At 41.6% G+C, this 18,639-nt stretch overlaps 2 protein-coding genes across 4 annotated transcripts in view; both read right to left on the reverse strand.

Annotated features, from left to right (window-relative positions):
- Window positions 1-4,041: 4,041 nt before the first annotated feature.
- Window positions 4,042-16,423, reverse strand: fubp1 (far upstream element (FUSE) binding protein 1). 3 transcript variants are annotated; one of them, XM_079568824.1, is made up of 20 exons: window positions 16,266-16,423; window positions 14,627-14,750; window positions 14,086-14,121; window positions 12,810-12,846; window positions 12,672-12,718; window positions 12,521-12,592; window positions 12,388-12,445; window positions 12,119-12,284; window positions 11,936-12,034; window positions 10,787-10,915; window positions 10,615-10,717; window positions 9,479-9,715; window positions 8,963-9,123; window positions 8,124-8,248; window positions 7,677-7,712; window positions 7,523-7,602; window positions 7,333-7,452; window positions 7,023-7,097; window positions 6,653-6,718; window positions 4,042-4,370 (listed from the first exon to the last, which is right to left on the reverse strand). In XM_079568824.1, exons 1-20 carry the CDS (start codon window positions 16,356-16,358, stop codon window positions 4,198-4,200), a joined length of 2,037 nt encoding a protein of 678 aa, XP_079424950.1. In that variant the 5' UTR covers window positions 16,359-16,423; the 3' UTR covers window positions 4,042-4,197. The 3 variants fall into 3 exon arrangements, with proteins under 3 accessions (XP_079424950.1, XP_079424952.1, XP_079424951.1); XM_079568826.1 differs by lacking the exons at window positions 7,023-7,097; window positions 7,677-7,712 and having other exon boundaries at window positions 14,660-14,750; window positions 16,266-16,422; XM_079568825.1 differs by lacking the exons at window positions 7,023-7,097; window positions 7,677-7,712 and having other exon boundaries at window positions 16,266-16,422.
- Window positions 16,424-17,608: 1,185 nt separating this feature from the next.
- slc25a24l (solute carrier family 25 member 24, like) overlaps window positions 17,609-18,639 on the reverse strand; it is a 137,532-nt gene continuing 136,501 nt past the window's right edge. The window contains exons 10-11 of the mRNA XM_079569818.1: window positions 17,941-18,079; window positions 17,609-17,826 (exon numbers count right to left, since the gene is read on the reverse strand). Coding sequence (XP_079425944.1) covers window positions 17,651-17,826; window positions 17,941-18,079 — 315 coding nt within the window. The 3' untranslated portion in view covers window positions 17,609-17,650. The remainder of the gene's footprint in view (window positions 17,827-17,940; window positions 18,080-18,639) is intronic.

An 18,639-nucleotide genomic window follows, 5' to 3' on the forward strand; every position in this document is an offset into this window, starting at 1 on the left:
GCTTCCTACAAGGCGGCCCTGCTGAGGAAACCTTTTGTTAAATAAGCCAATAAAGATTACCATTGTAAAAAGGATGTGCTGGATTTTTTTTTTTTATAGACCTGAACATATTCAAATGAAATATTTCTCAGTACCACAATTGTAATTTTGATTCATTCACATCTACATTTATGGACAAAAAATGTTTTACGTTTAGCTTTGAAATACAATCAGAAGGTAGAACAGGGGTCGCCAACCTTTTTTCAGCTGAGGGCGACTTTAAGAGCAGAGTTGTTCGAGAGCTACCAGTTAAAAACAAATCCTAAAGACTTAAACACTGTTCACTTAAAGGATATTGACCCAATATTTTATCAAAATAGCTTTATTTTAAAGCTTGTACTGAGTCACAAAAGAAATAAATTTTAAGAATCAGATTCAAGAAAATGAAGTGCTTCACACTTTGGCTGAAGCCAGCTTTCAATAAACCATAAACATTTCCTAATTCGTGCTAGAGGTTGGGTTAAGTTCAAAGCACAAGGAGTGAAACACTCTGCCAACATGAATGAAATGAAAATACTAATGAAAATACTTAAGTTTGTGGTGAAATATAATCTTGGCTCCAACTAGAACAGGGGTGTTCAAACTACTTTTTGCTTGAATTGAATATGTAAAAAAATAAATGAAAAGCCATTAAGAGAAAGCTGTGAATGATTTTTTTTTTTTTTACTTTAAACATTCAATTAAAAAGCAGTGTTGCCATTTTAATTGAATCTGCTAACTTTAATACAATAGAGGTGAAGTTATAGCTGACCTGAGTGCAGCCCAGTTTGTATATTTTTCTGTATGTGCCCCTCAGTGAAAAAAAGATTAGACACCCCTGAATTAGGGTGACCAGACGTCCCCACGGATTTCTCCAAAACCTTTGATTTACACAAGCTCTGTCCCAGAGTCCCGCTTGACCAAAGTGGCTTTTTTTTCTTCTTGAAATGTACAACTTTTGGCCTCGTGTACAACAAAGTTCCCATAGAGACTTGACGAATTAGAACTCTCAGCAGGTTTAATTAAATTGACTTTTTCCAAAAAGCTGATTCCCACTGTCTACACATACCGTAAGTAACATGCATTTTTGTTAAAAGTGACAAAGTACTTTGGCAAACCTAAGGAATCGTCATGGACTTTATAATCCTATGGTAAGGTAAAAGGTATGTCTAAAGGTTATCAGCTACATGTTGCTATTTTCAATATAAAACCATAAAATCAAGTTAAAAATAGAGATTGATCAAAGGTGGAAAAATCTTGATATTTTCATGACAATTGTCCTGCCCAAGTACATAAGGTAAAAAAAGTTGATATTTAAAAAAAGTTAATACAAAGTGAGAGTATGCGGTGTAGAGTGTCTGATATCTGATTAAAAACAACTCTCAAAACAGGCTTTTATTACAGTTTATTACAGAATGCTTCCAAACATTTGATCAGATACACACCACATTAACCTTTACCTCTACACAGGCATGCTCCTCTGTTTAAGTCTTCTACCCCAGAGCATTCACATTTGTACAATAGGATAACCGGGAAAACCAAAAATGTTTCGTATCGAGAGCATAAACCTCCCCCCCCCCCCCCATTTTTAAAAGTTACCACACACAAAAATCCGCTCCTGTTCTCACCCAACTTTCTACAGAACTGGTTCAAAGACAAGATTTCAATGAATGGACAACTCAATGTCGAGCAAAAGAGACACAGCACAACTACAGCCATTTTTTTACTATGCAAGTTCAGTTCAATTCATTGGCTTTTGATTTAATTTTTTTTTGTCATTACCTTGAGCTCCTTGACAGACTTCTTTTGGGGAAGGGGAGGGGGCAAACTACGACTCGCGGGTGACCTGATTTCTAGCGCCTAAATCTCTCCAGCCTCCGCCATCACTGTGAGCGAGAAGTGAAGCTGTTTCAATATAAAAAATGCATTGCACTTTTCCAATATAATGAGGGCATTTGAAGAATACATGTGCTAAAGGTTTTGTACACCTTCGCATGCATTTCAGTTGTACATACAGTCATTGTCAGGGTATTGTAACCATATGCAAAGAGAGACAGTGGATTAAAGTTTCAAATCGTCAAAAGAGGAAAAAATAAAATAAAACAGCAAGTCATGCATCATTTAAAGCATTGGGGCTAATTCAGTATTTCAAATTTCTAAAAAACAATGCAATTAGGCATTTTGAGAAAGACACAGGTAAGCTTTTCTTGGCAATAATCATAAATAACATTGTCTTTCTTTGGAGTCGCTTACCTGCGCTTTTGCAGCAGAACCTAAGATGCAAGGATCTGGGACGGAACTGCAAAAATCACACAGCGCAACTGTATATATAGATATATAGGTAAGATATATGCCATCAAATCAACAAGACAGAATTTTCAAATATGGATACGTGTAACGTGGATGCTAGAACAGCAGCAAGTGTCAAAAACATTTCAATTGAAGGGGGGGAATTAATGGCATTGTGGGGAGAGGGGGGGGCTTCAGCAAATTCACCGAAAAAGACGACATCCTAACAACATTGTGTATAGATGGAGATCAGAGGCCTAGGCATGCTATACTGAGAGATTATGACGATTCAACTCAAGACATTTGAAATCAGCGGGCACTTTTGCAAAAAAAAAACATTTCTTGGGAACAATTTCCAACCAACAACATTCAAAATCCCCAAATTCAAAACTTCATATCCAACATAATACTAAGCAACATGGCATGGAAATATTACAAAAGGAAACAAATGCATAAATTTCTACATAACTAAAAGCCACTCCTGGACATAATACTTACCCAGGACAAAGGGGAAAATGGCAATTTGACAAAAATATACTTGTGCATTGGTGAAAAAAAAGGCAAATATCTTTTCAAAATACATCACAGTGGTGGTGTACTTACAGAACTGGAGGGCTCAACTCACTCAGGTGACGACTGCTTTGCTTTAGCCGCCCCCAAAACGGCCCTAAAACCTACACAAGCCTTTTTTTTTGCATTGGACAAAACCTAACACAATCGAGAACAAGCAACAAGATCGACTTTTTCTTTTGATTTTTCTTTTTCTTTTTTCATTTGCAGATGAGTAAAAACATTTGTCAGAACAAATGATCAGGGCAATAAGACAAAAAAAATGCATTGGATACAGTGGCATTTTACCTCACTGTCCTGCAAAGAGGAAAACAGCAGCAGAAAGAAGTATTGCAACTACCAAAATCGACATTTCACCTGCGACTTTTAAGGAGGAGAAACAAAAACAGGACGTCTTGCTTACCGCTTTTTGTCTACACTGCGCTGTGGAGGAGAAAGCCCTCAGCTACTTCAGCAACCAAGCATTGAGAGTGAATTAGAAAAGCCACAAGAGCAACATTTAGTCATGAATATATATATAATTATAGGCAATGCATTTAGATATACCACTAAAAGCTTCTAATGCTAATACCAAGAAAACATTGTCAGCGATATCAAATTTGTGAACCATTCGGAAATCGTTTTTTTTTTTATAGACAGTTGGAGAGACAGGACAGCATCACTCTGAACATTCAATACTCCCCGCCCCGTTCAAATAAAAGACATTACAAAACAAAATATCGAGTGCTTTGATAATATTCCGAGACCCCGACTTACCAACACAACAGGTTTAACTTGGTTTTATTGCAAAAAACACAGGCAATGTTTAAAACTGAGATGATTTTGTACATGGTAAGAAATGTCTACAAACATTGGATTACAAGCTGGAATGACCGCATTTGTGTCGTAGTAGTAGTAGTAATAATAATAATAATAATAGGACTACCCAATAAAAACAAAAAGAATTTACAAGAAAAAAAGCAAAAAATAATAAATGAAACTATAGAGAGGACGTGTTCGGTGGTTCGTTAATGTCACCTCTGTTAAACAAACCCAAGGACCATGTTAAGATCTTCATCAAGACGTCAGCATCCACAACAAATAATCACAAAGGATTTTGTTTCGACACACTTCACATTACTGGCCCTGTGCACAAGAAATACATAGAGAATACATGGCATGTTAACAGCAGAAACAGTGGGACTCCCGAATTTAAGTACCCTGTTTGGGGGAAAGATTCACGGTTAGTTTTGAAGATCTCGCCGTGGCCGACCTGTAAAACCCTGTGGGAGGAAGCGGTTAGGGTACAGTAATGTGTTCGGAGCATGCTGGGTATGAGGGTCAGAGGGCGAGCGTGGCAGGTACCTGAGGGGCCTGTGGCGCTTGGGGGTTTCCTGAGCCGTAGTATGCGGCCTGCTGTCTGTAGTACTCGGCCCACGCGGCGCTGTAGTCAGGCTGACCACCGGGAGCAGCGGCCGGGGCGGCGGCTGGGGCTGCCTGAGGGGCGGCCTGACCTGAGGGGAGAGAGAGAGGGGGGTGTTACAACAAGATCAAAGCTTCTTGCTCCATCATCAGTGCACGTTTTTGTTACTTCGCCCCCAGTCAGACGAAACACTGGTTCTTAAACAAAACACGGACCCGGATCCTTAGAATTGAAGGATCCGGGTCTGCGTTTTGTTTAACGATCCGGGGTCCGTGTTTTGTTTAACGATCCGGATCCCGGTCCCCGTTTTGTTTAAAGGATCCCGGTCCCCGTTTTGTTAAAAGGATCCCGGTCCCCGTTTTGTTTAAAGGATCCCGGTCCCCGTTTTGTTAAAAGGATCCCGGTCCCCGTTTTGTTTAAAGGATCCCGGTCCCCGTTTTGTTAAAAGGATCCCGGTCCCCGTTTTGTTTAAAGGATCCCGGTCCCCGTTTTGTTAAAAGGATCCAGGTCCCCGTTTTGTTTAAAGGATCCCGGTCCCCGTTTTGTTTAAAGGATCCCGGTCCCCGTTTTGTTTAAAGGATCCCGGTCCCCGTTTTGTTTAAAGGATCCCGGTCCCCGTTTTGTTTAAAGGATCCCGGTCCCCGTTTTGTTTAAAGGATCCCGGTCCCCGTTGTGTTTAAAGGAACCCGGTCCCCGTGTTTAAAGGAACCCGGTCCCCGTGTTTAAAGGAACCCGGTCCCCGTGTTTAAAGGAACCCGGTCCCCGTGTTTAAAGGAACCCGGTCCCCGTTTTGTTTAAAGGAACCCGGTCCCCGTTTTGTTTAAAGGAACCCGGTCCCCGTTTTGTTTAAAGGAACCCGGTCCCCGTTTTGTTTAAAGGAACCCGGTCCCCGTTTTGTTTAAAGGAACCCGGTCCCCGTTTTGTTTAAAGGAACCCGGTCCCCGTTTTGTTTAAAGGAACCCGGTCCCCGTGTTTAAAGGATCCAGGTCCCCGTTTTGTTTAAAGGATCCAGGTCCCCGTTTTGTTAAAAGGATCCAGGTCCCCGTTTTGTTAAAAGGATCCAGGTCCCCGTTTTGTTAAAAGGATCCAGGTCCCCGTTTTGTTAAAAGGATCCAGGTCCCCGTTTGGTTTAAAAGGATCCAGGTCCCCGTTTGGTTTAAAAGGATCCAGGTCCCCGTTTGGTTTAAAAGGATCCAGGTCCCCGTTTGGTTTAAAAGGATCCAGGTCCCCGTTTGGTTTAAAGGATCCAGGTCCCCGTTTTGTTTAAAGGATCCAGGTCCCCGTTTTGTTTAAAGGATCCAGGTCCCCGTTTTGTTTAAAGGATCCAGGTCCCCGTTTTGTTTAAAGGATCCAGGTCCCCGTTTTGTTTAAGGGATCCAGGTCTCCGTTTTGTTTAAAGGATCCCGGTCCCCGTTTTGTTTAAAGGATCCAGGTCCCCGTTTTGTTTAAGGGATCCAGGTCTCCGTTTTGTTTAAAGGATCCAGGTCCCCGTTTTGTTTAAAGGATCCAGGTCCCTGTTTTGTTTAAAGGATCCCGGTCCCCGTTTTGTTTAAAGGATCCCGGTCCCCGTTTTGTTTAAAGGATCCCGGTCCCCGTGTTTTGTTTAAACGATCCCGGTCCCCGTGTTTTGTTTTAACGATCCCAGTCCCCGTGTTTTGTTTTAACGATCCCGGGTCCATGTTTAAAGACCCGGGTCCGTTGGTGTGCGCCTCGGCGACCATGTAGTCCTATTTATTTTGTGGCTACTTCCGCCAGAAATATATAATAGAAATATAAATAAATTGCTGCAAATAATAACTATAGATAAACAGGCATATATTGTGATATTTATGAATACCCCATAACTTTCTCTTGCAGTAAAATTAGATCCGTTTAGTGTACCGATAAAGCAGGCATTTGTGAAAACACTGTGCACGGACAGTGTTGCTCTGAAATTGTGAAACGTGCTATAAACTCGTCCCTGTGAAGATGTGGAATGTCAGAATGTGTCATAACTCGGGCTCAATCAAGTCCAGACGAGGAAGAAATCAGGTACAACACAGGAATGAGCCTGTGCATAATCAATAAATCACATTAAAGTGGACATGCTCTTCTATTAAAAGCAATCAAGATTCTGTGAAGTGGATTATTTAAGTGCTGTTCTTCTCCTCTAGTCACAAAGTATTGTGTTACTTGTTTCCAGTGAGAGATGTCTGAACAGAATGTGTACGAAGGGGAACGAACCCACCACATAGCGCTCAGTGTGGCGGGTCAGAAACCTTCAGATTACTTTTGGGCGACTGAGAGTAGAGCTCCTCTACAATAGAGGGCGCTAAAGGAAGACAGCCTCCCTTCAACTCAAGTACAATATTCAAGTGTAAAATTCATACAGACCTTGTTTCTTATAATACTCCTCCCAGGCTTTGGTGTAGTCCTGAGGCGGCTGGCTCTGCTGACCCCCTGAGACACAAAAACAATCGTTAATTTGAATCGAGAACCTTCTTTTCACATCTAAACATTCAACATCAACACTTGAAAACAGGACAGCATTAGAAAGTGGAATTATTAACAATGGAACGACAGCATTTGACCTCATTTTGGATCAAGTCAATTCAGTGTTTTATCTTTTCCTAAACTAACTTTGGTCTTGGAGACTCCTGAGTCCTTTAGATATGAAAGAGGCACATTCTAAACAGCAGTGGAAGCACTAAGCTGTTTAGACTGCAGCGTGTTAATACAAAGACATTGAAACTACAGGATATACCCATTTTCTTGTAATATTCCTCCCAGGCCTTGGTGTAATCTGTCTGTCCGCCCTGAGCTGCGCCCTGAGGGTCACCTGTTAAAAAACACTTGTCATTAGTCAGGGATTCTCCGCAGACTTTCTTCTTCCTCCTCCTCCTCCTCCTCCTCTGCCTGCTGCCGGGACAAAAACACTACCCAAAACTAAAAAGCCTACCCTGTAATCAAGCTCCTAAAAGCCCAAGCTAACTAAGACGTCTGTTCTGGTCTAAAGCCTTCCTCTCTGCTACTCTCTGCTACGGCTACAGTGTGGTGAGGTGTGGCAGTGTTACCTTGTCCGTTGGATTGGGACGTGCCTGGGGCTCCGGAGGCAGGAGGGGCCTGAGGCTGCTGACCGTACTGAGCGTAATATGCCGCCCAGGCCGCAGCGTTGGCGTCCGCTGCTGCTTTATCTGAGGAAACACATGGGGTTATAGGCCAAACTGAGGAATCACAGTCACAATCAGTCTGTCATCAACTCACTTGGATCAGGCTGCCCCTGCTGCCAGTGCGGGTAACCGTTGCCCCAACCCTGAGCCTGGTAAGGGGCTCCTGGAGGACCACTGAGGAGAGGAAGGGGAGGTTGATTAAATGTGATCATCATGTTTGCAAACAGCCAGCTTACTGAGCAACTTACCCCCCGCCTGAACCGAGCATATGTTCTCCAGTTTCGCTTAAAAACAAAAACAAACAAAAAGCATCAAAATAGCAACAAAATTGAAAAACACTTGACAAAAATGTGACAAAAATATGGGGAAAAAAGCAATGAAAAATCCCCCAAAATAGGACAAAAAATGCAACTAAAAAAGTGGCACAAAAAACATGATAAAAAAAGACAAAAACGCGACAAAAACGCTTACAAAAAAGTTATGATCACTTTTGTAGGTCTTAGCTTTCAAACGAGGCGTTACACTGTTGCTCTGCAGTCGATAAACTGGAGAAAATGTGCTCGGTTCAGGCGGGGTTAAGAGGTAAATCTAGACATTATGGCAATTAGGTTAAGTCAATAGAAAGGTTTAATCTTGAAGAAACCAGTCGTAAAAACTGGACAATGATCTAAGTGGATTAGGAATAGGACACTCACTGAGGTCCGGGTGGGCCTTGGTTGTACGGGCCGGGGTTGTAGGGGCCCATTGGGGATCCGGGGCCGGGGGGTCCTGGGGGGCCATGGGGACCACCGGGAGGGCCTCCCATTGGATTCACTGGACCCTGGAAACGAGCACAAGAGGCAGGTTTATGACATGAAAACTTTGTGATGATCATCAATAATGTTTGAACAGAGCCTCGGGGTTTGGTCTCAGAGTAGATTGTGGTGAGGGTTATCCATCAGTCTTCAGCGTGGTGCATGAGTTCTCATCATAGACCAGGTCTGAACTTTGTCAACAAACTGTAAGACTAATGCAATCTCTTGATTATTAGCTGGCATCGGCAAGTGCATCCCCATCTATGACCAACAGCTCATAAACTTATTAATGCTCATAATAAAAGACATAGGCGGCCTCTTTGAGGGAGCCCATGGGGACAACGGAGGGATATGAACATCTTTTTCTCTTTTTTAACTCTTTCATCTACTACTACATCACTACTTTATCTTTATTTGGCAGAAAATGCATCATAATTCAGCATTTGTTAGAGACACAGGGGAAAAAGTGGATCAATGGGTCCGAATTTGTACATGTAACCATAATTCTAACGTTAGCTTCATGCTACAAGCCAACATCGAGCTTAGAGTGCCAATTTCACTTCTACTGGACAATCTACTAAACTTTCTAAAGGAAGAAAGAGTCAAAACATTCATAAAGAGCACCATTTTGACTTTTTGTGGAAAAAAACGTCTCTCCATTTCAGAATCATTTTATGAGATTGTGATGAAGGCCTTTAGCTTCAGTGTAGTAATAAAAAGGGAGAAGTGTGGACTCTTACCCCGATCTTCTCCTCGACGAGCTGCCGTGCGTAGTCGATCTGCTGGGGCGTCCCGCGGACTGTGAACATCTTGATGTTGGGGTCGGAGTTCGGAGGTGGGTTTCGCTGGAGCTCGAGTCTCGCCCCGGACTGTTGGCTGATGCCTTTGATCGTCTCGCCGCCTGAACGGTAAAGAGAGAACGAGATTTAGAATAAGGCGATCTATTTTATGTTCACATTCGCCAAACAAGAAGCGAGTTTATTTTGTCCAAAACCTTTGAATATAACTAAAAAAAAAAGAGTATAGGATCCAACCATAACACTCTAGTTTGGTTGCTATAAAGGTTCCCTGATGTTGACCTAGGTTAGTTCCAACAACTCTAAAACAAATAAAATGCGGTTGTAATAAAGATTGTGTTTTCAGGTCTCAGACTGTTGTGGTTTGGTTTATCCATCAGCCTTCAGCGTGGTGCATGAGTTCTCATCATAGACCTTCTTCCCTCAACAATCATTTCCCAGCCTCCTCCGCCCGCTCACCTTTCCCGATGATGAGGCCGGTCTTCATGGTCGGGACCGTGAAGCTGAACTCCTGCAGGCCTCCCGGGGGGCCCATGTTCCAGTTGCCCTGCCCCCGGCCTCTGCCCCTGCCCCCGTGTCCCGGAGGTCCGCCGGCCTGGACGCTCCGTAGCAGGTCAGAGATGATCTCCGCCGCGTGTTGAGCCGCGTCAGGAGGGCCCATGATCTGTGCTATTCTGTCCGGGGTGTTGCCGTCGTCTGGCGAGAGAAAAAGAAATGAATTAAAGATATCCAGTACTACAGTAATGGTAGAAAAGTAGTGACTGTAACTGCAGGTCTCAGAGCAGATTGTGGTGAGGGTTATCCATCAGCCGTCAGCGTGGTGCATGAGTTCTCATCATAGACCAAACGAGTAAGGCGCAATAATACAAGGAGTACTTCGGCGTCCGCACAGTAAAGTGAAGATATTACTGCACTTATGTCTAAGTACTCCTGGTATTACGCCTTACAATATAGTTCCAACACTTCATGTAGCTGTATTTAAATAGGGAAAAAAACATGGAAGAGCTTGGTAGCTTCCATCTTCACCTCGTTTGCAGCTATAGAGGAAAGTTATAGAGGGCACGCTTGACGACCAGACAGGTACAAATTAACTCGTCTTAGGTAAGAACATATCTCAGCATGGAAAAACTGTGGCCTATTCCTTTAAGTTTCATATTCAAATCAAACACGGGTCCAGAAGGTAAATTATACACAGTGGACTGTATGTAATGCATAATGGCTGAATAAGTGTAATTTATGACATGTTTTAGTCAAATGGAAGCAAAAATATTACTTTGACTAATCCACCACAAATGAATTACACTCCACACACGTGTAATGTGGGTAGAAGTGTTTTGGCAAAAGATCGGATTCAAAATGTTAACCTTTAGAGCCATGAATAAATGCTCTAACCACTGAGCAACTGTAAAAACTGCAAAACTTTTATTCTATGGACTACAAAACGGAACCCAACTAATTTGCTCAACGGTTTACATCAATATCAAAAAGATGCACGTAAACTTAACTCTTAAGTGCATTATTTGACTTTGGTTCATTTTGTTCAATGACGCAAAGAAAATATAAAGTTAAAAACAGCTTTGATGATAGACACTGACCTGGCTTGAACTGGATCCTCACTCCTGTGTCGTTCTGTATTTTCTTGATCATCTCTCCGTTTCTGCCGATGACGATCCCGACTGCAAACCGCGGGACGGGCACCTGAGACATTTCACCAACTTTTAGCAAAACGTCTCAGAAAAAATACATATCCCTAAAGCCTGCACTTACATCCAGACCCTCTCCGCCTCCACCACCTCCTCCGCCGCCACCGCCGCCCCCGACCCGCGAGCCGTACTCTCCCCTCTGCTCCCTGAAGCCCTGCTCCCGGATCAGCTCCAGCACCATCTCTTTGGCTTGCTGCGAAGAAACAAGGGCATGTTGGTGCATATGAAAACATTGCGATGATCAGTGATGATAATATTTGAACAGAGCCGCAGGGTTTGGTCTCAGAGTACATTGTGGTGAGGGTTATCCATCAGTCGTCAGCGTGGTGCATGAGTTCTCATCATAGACCAACATTTCTACGCTAAAATAGAAGTGTGTGAGATTGCAAAATACGGAGATTTAAGTAAGCGATCTAGCTCTGTCACCCTCCCGAATGAACCTGAAAGACTTGTTCCCAGTGCACAGGAAAGCTCGTGTCATTAGGCCAAATGTAATTGCACAAGACTTATATTTGGTGCACAGATCACAATATTTTGCATAACATATAACACACAAAAGTTCATCTGACTTAAAGCAGAACTAAGTAACTATTGCCCCTAGAGGCCATAAGCGCCACTGCATGCGTCGTAGCATGTTGCTTTTTTTATTAACTCATTGTCCGAGTAAATACTACGCTGACAGAAAAGACAAAGGGAGAGAGGGATATTCTACATCCAATTACACAATGGAGATATTTATTTTTTCACTCAAACTTGGCTGTAAATACTGTTTAAGTGGCGTTAGCCCGCAGTTAGCTTTACCTGTTAGCTTCTTCCATTAGTGTGTATTGGTAACTCTGATCCCAGAGGCAGCAAAGTTGCAAGTGTGGTTTTCTGGCCAGAGACACCAGGGGAGATGAAAGACCCCCCCCAATCATTCCATTACCACTTGTATTACCCCAAGAGGGACAACGAAAAGGATGTATTAAAAAGGTTAACAAGTTACTTAGTTCTTCTTTAACTAATACAGTAATTTGTTGGGCAATGTCATTAATTTCAATGAATTATAGGTTTAACTCAATTCAATGCTTTTTCATGACAATATCCGCCTTACTTTTCAGCACAATTCACTTAATGGCCTTTAATGCTTTTAAAATGCCCCGCGAAAACCCTGTTGTCTTGTGTCTTTTTATCAATCATGGAGAAAAATCTGAAGATTTTACCAAGAACTTACCTGAACTTTAAAGGGATCTCCAGAAATCCGGAGTGGTTTGTCTGCGCCCGTGTTTTGGGGGCCATCTTGGATCATGACCATTTTGACTCCCGCCCTCTCCTGCAAGTAAAGAAAACGTAAATATTTAAACACATAACATTGCAACAGGAACACTGGCTCCATTGAATCACAATCTACACCGACCTGAAGGCTCTTGATCGTCTCTCCTCCTTTGCCGATTACGAGTCCAGCTTTAGACGCAGGGACCATGATCTCCTGAACCGCCATGCCGGGACCGTCGTTGTTGTGGTGGAAAGATGGAGCGGGTCGACCCTTCTCAACTATGTCCTGTAATAACCGTTTTGCCGCCCTGAGAAAACACAGAGGTCGGGTTAATCACCAGCAGTCATTGTTCAGTACAACCCCAAGGAAATTATCCAAAATTTAAAACAATTCTTAGGTTGAAAACGTACAGGATCGAGTCTGGAGATCCGGTTAATGTGACTGATCTGTCGGGCATACCACCGCTGTCTATAAGACACAAAAACAAAGTTAATGTAAGAAAATGCCTCGTTAAGTTCCCAAAACAGGTGAACTGCCACCTACCAGGAGCAATCTGTATTTTACAACCGGACTCTTGCTGTATCCGTGAAATCTGTTCTCCACCTCTGCCAATAACTGTAAAGGCAAAAGCGAGTCATTAAAAATAAATCTAGTGAAGACAGTTTTGATATAATGCTTTTGTTTGGTCACTTACTGAAGCCAACCATGCCATCGGGAACTTTTATCTCTTCATTTGTTGCCCTGAGGGAATAGGAAGAAATACAATTTATCAGATGAAGCAATAGGAAAGTTAATATTTAAAAGGACGTGAAGAATTTAATTTGATACCAACCTTCCAGGGGCTCCCATTGCTGCCATAGCGGCAAAGGCTGAAAGAAGCAGACCACAAGTTAAAATCTCCCCAAGGATTCCAATATCAAATAAAATAGGAGTACACTATGTTATGAATTATTTGAATCACTGACAATCTCAGACACCTATGATAACTAGTTGTCAGGAAAGCCCAATGAAAAAGGATGTTCCACATTATTAAGCACACCATTATTTTCAAGCAATATGGGAAAGAAAAACGATCTCTCTGCTGATGAAAAGTGTGAAATAGTTTAATGCCTTGGACTTCGATATTTCACAAAAGATCAAGCCTAATCATTGTACTGTTAGAGATTTGTAGCCGATTCAGAGCACACATGGGTTTGTGCAGCTAAAGGCGCAAGACAGTTTCTGCCAGAAAAATGCATTAGATTAATAGAACAGCTGCTACAAAAGCAGCAAACCAGTATTTTAAGCTGCTGGTGCCTCTGGAGCTTCCCGAACATCAAGGTGTAGGACCCTCCAGAGGCTGCAGCTGTGACCAAATCTAGTCGGCCTCCCCTAAACTGTTCATTGAATGCTCATGATCAGAAACGGCTGTAGTGGCCAAGAACACAGGTGTCTGAGAGTGATGTCAGTGATTCAAAGAGCGCCGAGACAATACCATCAGAGTTTTATTGTTTTTTTGTTTTGTTTTTACCTTTATGGCACTGAAGCTCAATTTGCATAATAATTAACATACTGTACATACACCTTCTTCAAATTTAAACCCATTTATCCATAGTGAATGATTCAAATTCATTCTTTTTAGTCTTGTACGTGTAGCTCTAACAACAACATGCAATGGACAGTCAATTTACTTTATGAAAATATTGTGCTGCTCATTGATAATATTTGAACAGAGCCTCGGGGTTTGGTCTCAGAGTAGATTGTGGTGAGGGTTATCCATCAGTCTTCAGCGTGGTGCATGAGTTCTCATCATAGACCAACATTTCTACACTAATAGAAGTTTGCAAATTAAGTAGATTTAAGTTAACGATCTAGCTCCCTCCCCAATGGACCTGAAAGACTGTGCAGAGGAAAGCTTGTTTTCTACAACATTTCTACGCTACAATAGAAGTATATCATACAGAGAGTGCAAAATAGAGATTTAAGTGAACTATCTAGCTCCTTCGCCCAAAAGTCCATCATCAAAATGCAAGACCAGGAGATACTTTGGTTTCTTTTCTTAAAATTGTATTGAGTTGACAATTCCCCTTTCCCATACTACAAGTTATGACTTATTCTTTGTAACTTACCATCGTTTGTGGCGACTTTCTTCGTCTCTGGTTGGTCTGAAAAACATAACAAAGGGTGTGAGACAGTAATCAAAAGGCAACTCTTTTTGCCCATGGAATTGCATTGAGGAATAGCAGCACAGAGTTTTCCAAGCGTGGTCACAATCTGATATGTTGGTTCAGTTTGTGGGGTATGTTTTTTAAAGATTTGTGGTGACAATAGACTGTGACAAATTGCTCTTATAAGCTTACGTGAACTATGTGAGGTAGACTTTGTTTATCATGAAATAGATACATTGTTGGGACAGTAGCGCGGTTAGAAAATGCGAGGCCCTGAAAGGTAATACACAGTTATTTAAAAGCTTGAAGATCAGTGTTTAACAATGTCATGTATTAATGGCTTCTAATTATATAAACATGAATGGAATACACATGCATTGGTGTACATGCATTATACAATAAAGAAGTATGCAAGTATGATGATTTAGTTGATGGAAAGATGGGTTAAGTCTATGCAGGCAGGTTAAAAACTAGCAGGATTGAAGCGATTTGAGCCACTGACCGGCATTGAGGATAGGCATTGGAAAATACCCACCAGCGTCCTCCAGGGGCCTTTTCTGCCCTCCGTAACCAAATTCACTCGTGGGACCTCCAGTTACTCCATCTCCACCGATCTTTGCTGCAATCTGAGACAACAATAACAAAAAAAAAAAAGAGCATACACAATGTACTTATTCATTCATCAAGTCGGACAAAACTGAATAGAAAGTGCATTGGTTTAGCAGTATTTTTTGTTTTTGTTTTTTATACAACTAAAAGCTTCTATAGGATTATGATAGCAGTGGTTCCAAAAGTCTGTCGGTTTTAGTTCTAAAGATCGTTTTCAACTGTAGTACCTGGGCAAGATGTTTTTTACATTTCTGAAACTTTTTGAAAATTTGTGAAATTAGGCCATATATCAAAACACAGTATCCAAACCATCATCAAACCAGATATTAACATCTTAACCGAGTGCATTTTCTCGAGTTCCGCCAAATCTAAGACATTCTTGGAGAATGTACAGCCTGTAGCCAGAGTAACACCTCATTTGAAAGCTAAGACCTACAAAACTCATCTAGACAGATCTTTTTCCTTGCGCGGTGCCGTGTTGTAGTCACTTTTTTCCCCCCTTGCTTTCTTGTTTGTCATACTTTTGCCACATTTTCATTGCTTTGTGTCACTTCTTTTTTTTTTTTTTTTACATTTTTGTTGCGTCTTTGTCAAAAATGTTTTCACTTTAATCACTTCTCTTAGTCGTTTTTTGTTGGATTTTCGTCATACATTTTCATCTCATTTTTGTCGCCATTTTTATGCTCTCTTCAAGAAGCTTTTAAATTTGGGTAAAGCCAAACTGGCGAAAATGTGCTCGGTTTAGGTGGGGCTTAAGAGGTTAAATGGTTTGCATACTAAAATTATAATAAATGCTAGTTACATTTCACTAAAAGCGTGTCCGGAGTTGTTTGTTGCGTGAATCTGGGGGCTCGTGGCCTTAAAAGTTTAGGAACCCCTGCTCTACATTATTTCTGAATGATAAATAAAATAACTACCCAAAGAGTTAATCTGTTTTAATGAGACCATTACCAGATCATTTTAAGAAAAGAAAGCGATAAATCAAAAAGCACGTAATAGATTAGCTCTTCCTAATGGTTAGCATAGCCTGGTGCGTTTACGGCGACACGTTACAAGTCAATGAGCCAAATCGCACGAGCAGGAAAGATCTCTTGTTCATGTCTACGTGGGTTAAAGTGTAATGATTGCGCTTAAATAAAATCTGATCGCTTCTTAGGGCTATTTCGACTGAGGCTAAGCTCATTCGGAATGTGGCCTACATTTCTGTCCGGAAGTCTGAAGCCAACAAAGGGCGGCTTTACCTCAGTTAGCCCCGCGTTGCTCTAATTTCTCCACATTCAAGCCGACTTACACAAAAATAACTGGTTATGCATAGCTCCTTGATTATTTTTAAGGAGGGAGGAAAAACTCAACCATTGATCCGTTTTCATTTTTTATCATTAGTCATCATTTCTTTAGCCGTAGCTTCCCCCAGATGTGATGCCGCAGCGTGGAGGGGGGAAAAAAGAAGCACGTCAGCTAGCAGCCGCGCTTCAAGAAACCATCTTAATTCACGTTATATTTAATCAGATGTGTTTTCCTTTGCTTTTTACCTGTCGTGCTCGCTGTAGTGCGTCCTGAAACGCGTCCTGCATTCCTGGTCCGGTGTTAGAAGACGGAGGAGCCACGCTGTTGTAGTCGGCCATATCCACTGCGCTCTGCTCCTCTGCTCAGCTCCGGCCGCGCAGGAGGAACAAGATGGCGGACTTGAAACAGCGTCAACGAACTCACGCGGTGTAACAGGAGATCGCGAGAATCTAAGCTTTTATAAAAAATAAAAATAATAAAATAAAATAAACAAGCGGGTAAATTATTTTATAAATGCAAACGTGTATGTTTTGTATGACGTAAGACCATTAAAAATAAAATTAGTTGGTGCCTTTTGCTGAGTAAGAATTTAAGAAGTGTGTTCATGTTAGCTTGCAGGACCAGATTTTGCTCCCAAGTTTTAGGTGTAATTGTTGAGGTGTGGTGTGGGGGTCCAAATGCTCCCAGGCTACATTGTTGATGATCTCATAATGTTATTGTTGAATGTCTGATTAAGGAAGTAAGTAAGTGCTTTATTTGTCATTGTACAACCAAACAACCAAATTGTGTTCAGGCGTTAGTCCTGAGCCGCTGCGACTGAGCTGCGCTGCCACTGGGGCCAACCTGACCAGCAGGTTTTTGGAGGTTGGGGAAACCGTAGCACTTGGAGGAAAGTTGGCTGGCTCCCTTCAGTGCTCCTCTGATCCTCTGAAATGGTGTTCCGCCTCCTGGGTTTGTCCCTGTTTCAGAGCGTGGTGTTCTGCACTGGTCAGCTCCTCCTCCTTCCTCTTCCTCCTGTGCTGCTCCCTCTGCTCCCTCCACTCCTCAATAGACTTTCACCATCTTCTGGGAAGAGCTTAGCAGTTAATCTGATTAGGCTGTTTTCCAAGTTTTACGTGTGTAACCCATTCCGTTGTTGAGATGGGCAGTTGGGGAGTAATTAAAACCCGTAGGCTATTTAGAATACGTTATTTAGAATACTCATTTTGAGAATCACAGAACGATGCACAAGGTCAGGCAAGGTAAGTGTGTTGTGTTGCACAAGGACACAGCAAAATATACACTGGAGGGAGCGGGGATCGCACCACAGACCTTTGCATCTTAGGTGACCCACTGTTCAGTGTTGATGTAAAGGAGGAAACAACAGAATACGAACAGTATAATAGTTCCAGGTATGTTTTAGTTTATTAGTAGAAATACAAATAATACATTTTTTATTTCACAGTGTGTTATGGTTATTGCACTTAGATAAGATACAAAAGCAAAGCTCAACCATCTGATTTGTCAGTTCTTGTAAACAGTGAAAATAATATATACATATGTTTTAAAAAATAAAATTACGTTGATGAATCCAACTTATTCAAAAGTTTTTTTTTAGAAAAGGCACAGTTTTATTAAGATTTCATGATCCTCAGGAGAACATTGTCTCAAATTTCCTAATTAATAAATAGTTTATCGAAGCACATGGTATAGCTCTTACGAAGCTGGCTCCCATCCCGTTATAAAACCCTCGAACGCCGTTCCTCTCATAAATTCCCAAAAGTCCGTTTAAAACTCCAGCTGACAGCCGTGACGTTGGACAGAAAGCTGGAAAGCACAACAAAAAAAAAACACAAAAAAAAACAAAAAACCAAGTTAACATTTCTAAGCAAAACATCATGGCCCCTGAAAACTGAAGCAAATAATAATGAAGAAGTTTACCTTCTGCTTGTTGGTGCGTCCGTATCACTGCTAACGGGTAACTGGTCATTTGTCCAGAAGCAAAGGCCACAAAACTAAAGAAAAACAGCTGAGACTCGCTGTTGTACGAGGGGTTATTCTTCGCCCAGTTCATTATTGACTGCAAAGGGGAAAAGTTACTGTCAATGGGGCATTTCACTTGTTTGTTAGGAATTTTGAGCAATTAACTGAGAACTGATGGATGAACAACTGTTTGCTATAGTTAAAACTTAAAAGTCAACAAATAAAGGCAGCGATTGTCTGGAAAATGGAGATCAGGGGTCCAAAAATCTCGATGAGTTACTTCAAGAAAAGTGCTCAAGTAAGTTGCATCTTGGTCTCCAAAACAACAAAGTTAAGCCTCAACTTGACAAATTCATGACTCCAGTCTGACGTCACTATTTTGACAACTTGAGGCCTAAAGGGACTATACGGAGTTCAAATCATTGTTTGATGCTTTTCACTGATTTTTCATCTTTCTGTTCTTTTATAAACCTTTTCAAAAGCCTAACCAGGGACGGAGGCTGCAAATTAGCCGATGGCTAGACGCCTTATGTACAGAACATCGGCCAACGAGTTGGCAATGTTTTCTTGTACTGTCCCTGTCAAATAAACAAATAAATAAATAAATAAATAAAAATGTTAAAACGAAGTATTTTCATCCCCCTACATGTTCCATGT

Source organism: Gobius niger (assembly GCF_951799975.1).
Source record: "Gobius niger genome assembly, chromosome: 13".
Lineage (NCBI taxonomy): Eukaryota > Metazoa > Chordata > Actinopteri > Gobiiformes > Gobiidae > Gobius > Gobius niger.

Bases quoted from the DNA above. Each gene is read 5' to 3' on its own strand.
- fubp1 (XM_079568824.1), bottom strand. From the start codon at position 16,358: ATGGCCGACTACAACAGCGTGGCTCCTCCGTCTTCTAACACCGGACCA. The intron at 12,847-14,085 runs GTAAGTTACAAA...TGCTTCTTTCAG, and splicing joins GAAAGTCGCCACAAACGATG to CCTTTGCCGCTATGGCAGCA. The intron at 12,285-12,387 runs GTACGTTTTCAA...GTGTTTTCTCAG, and splicing joins GGATCTCCAGACTCGATCCT to GGCGGCAAAACGGTTATTAC.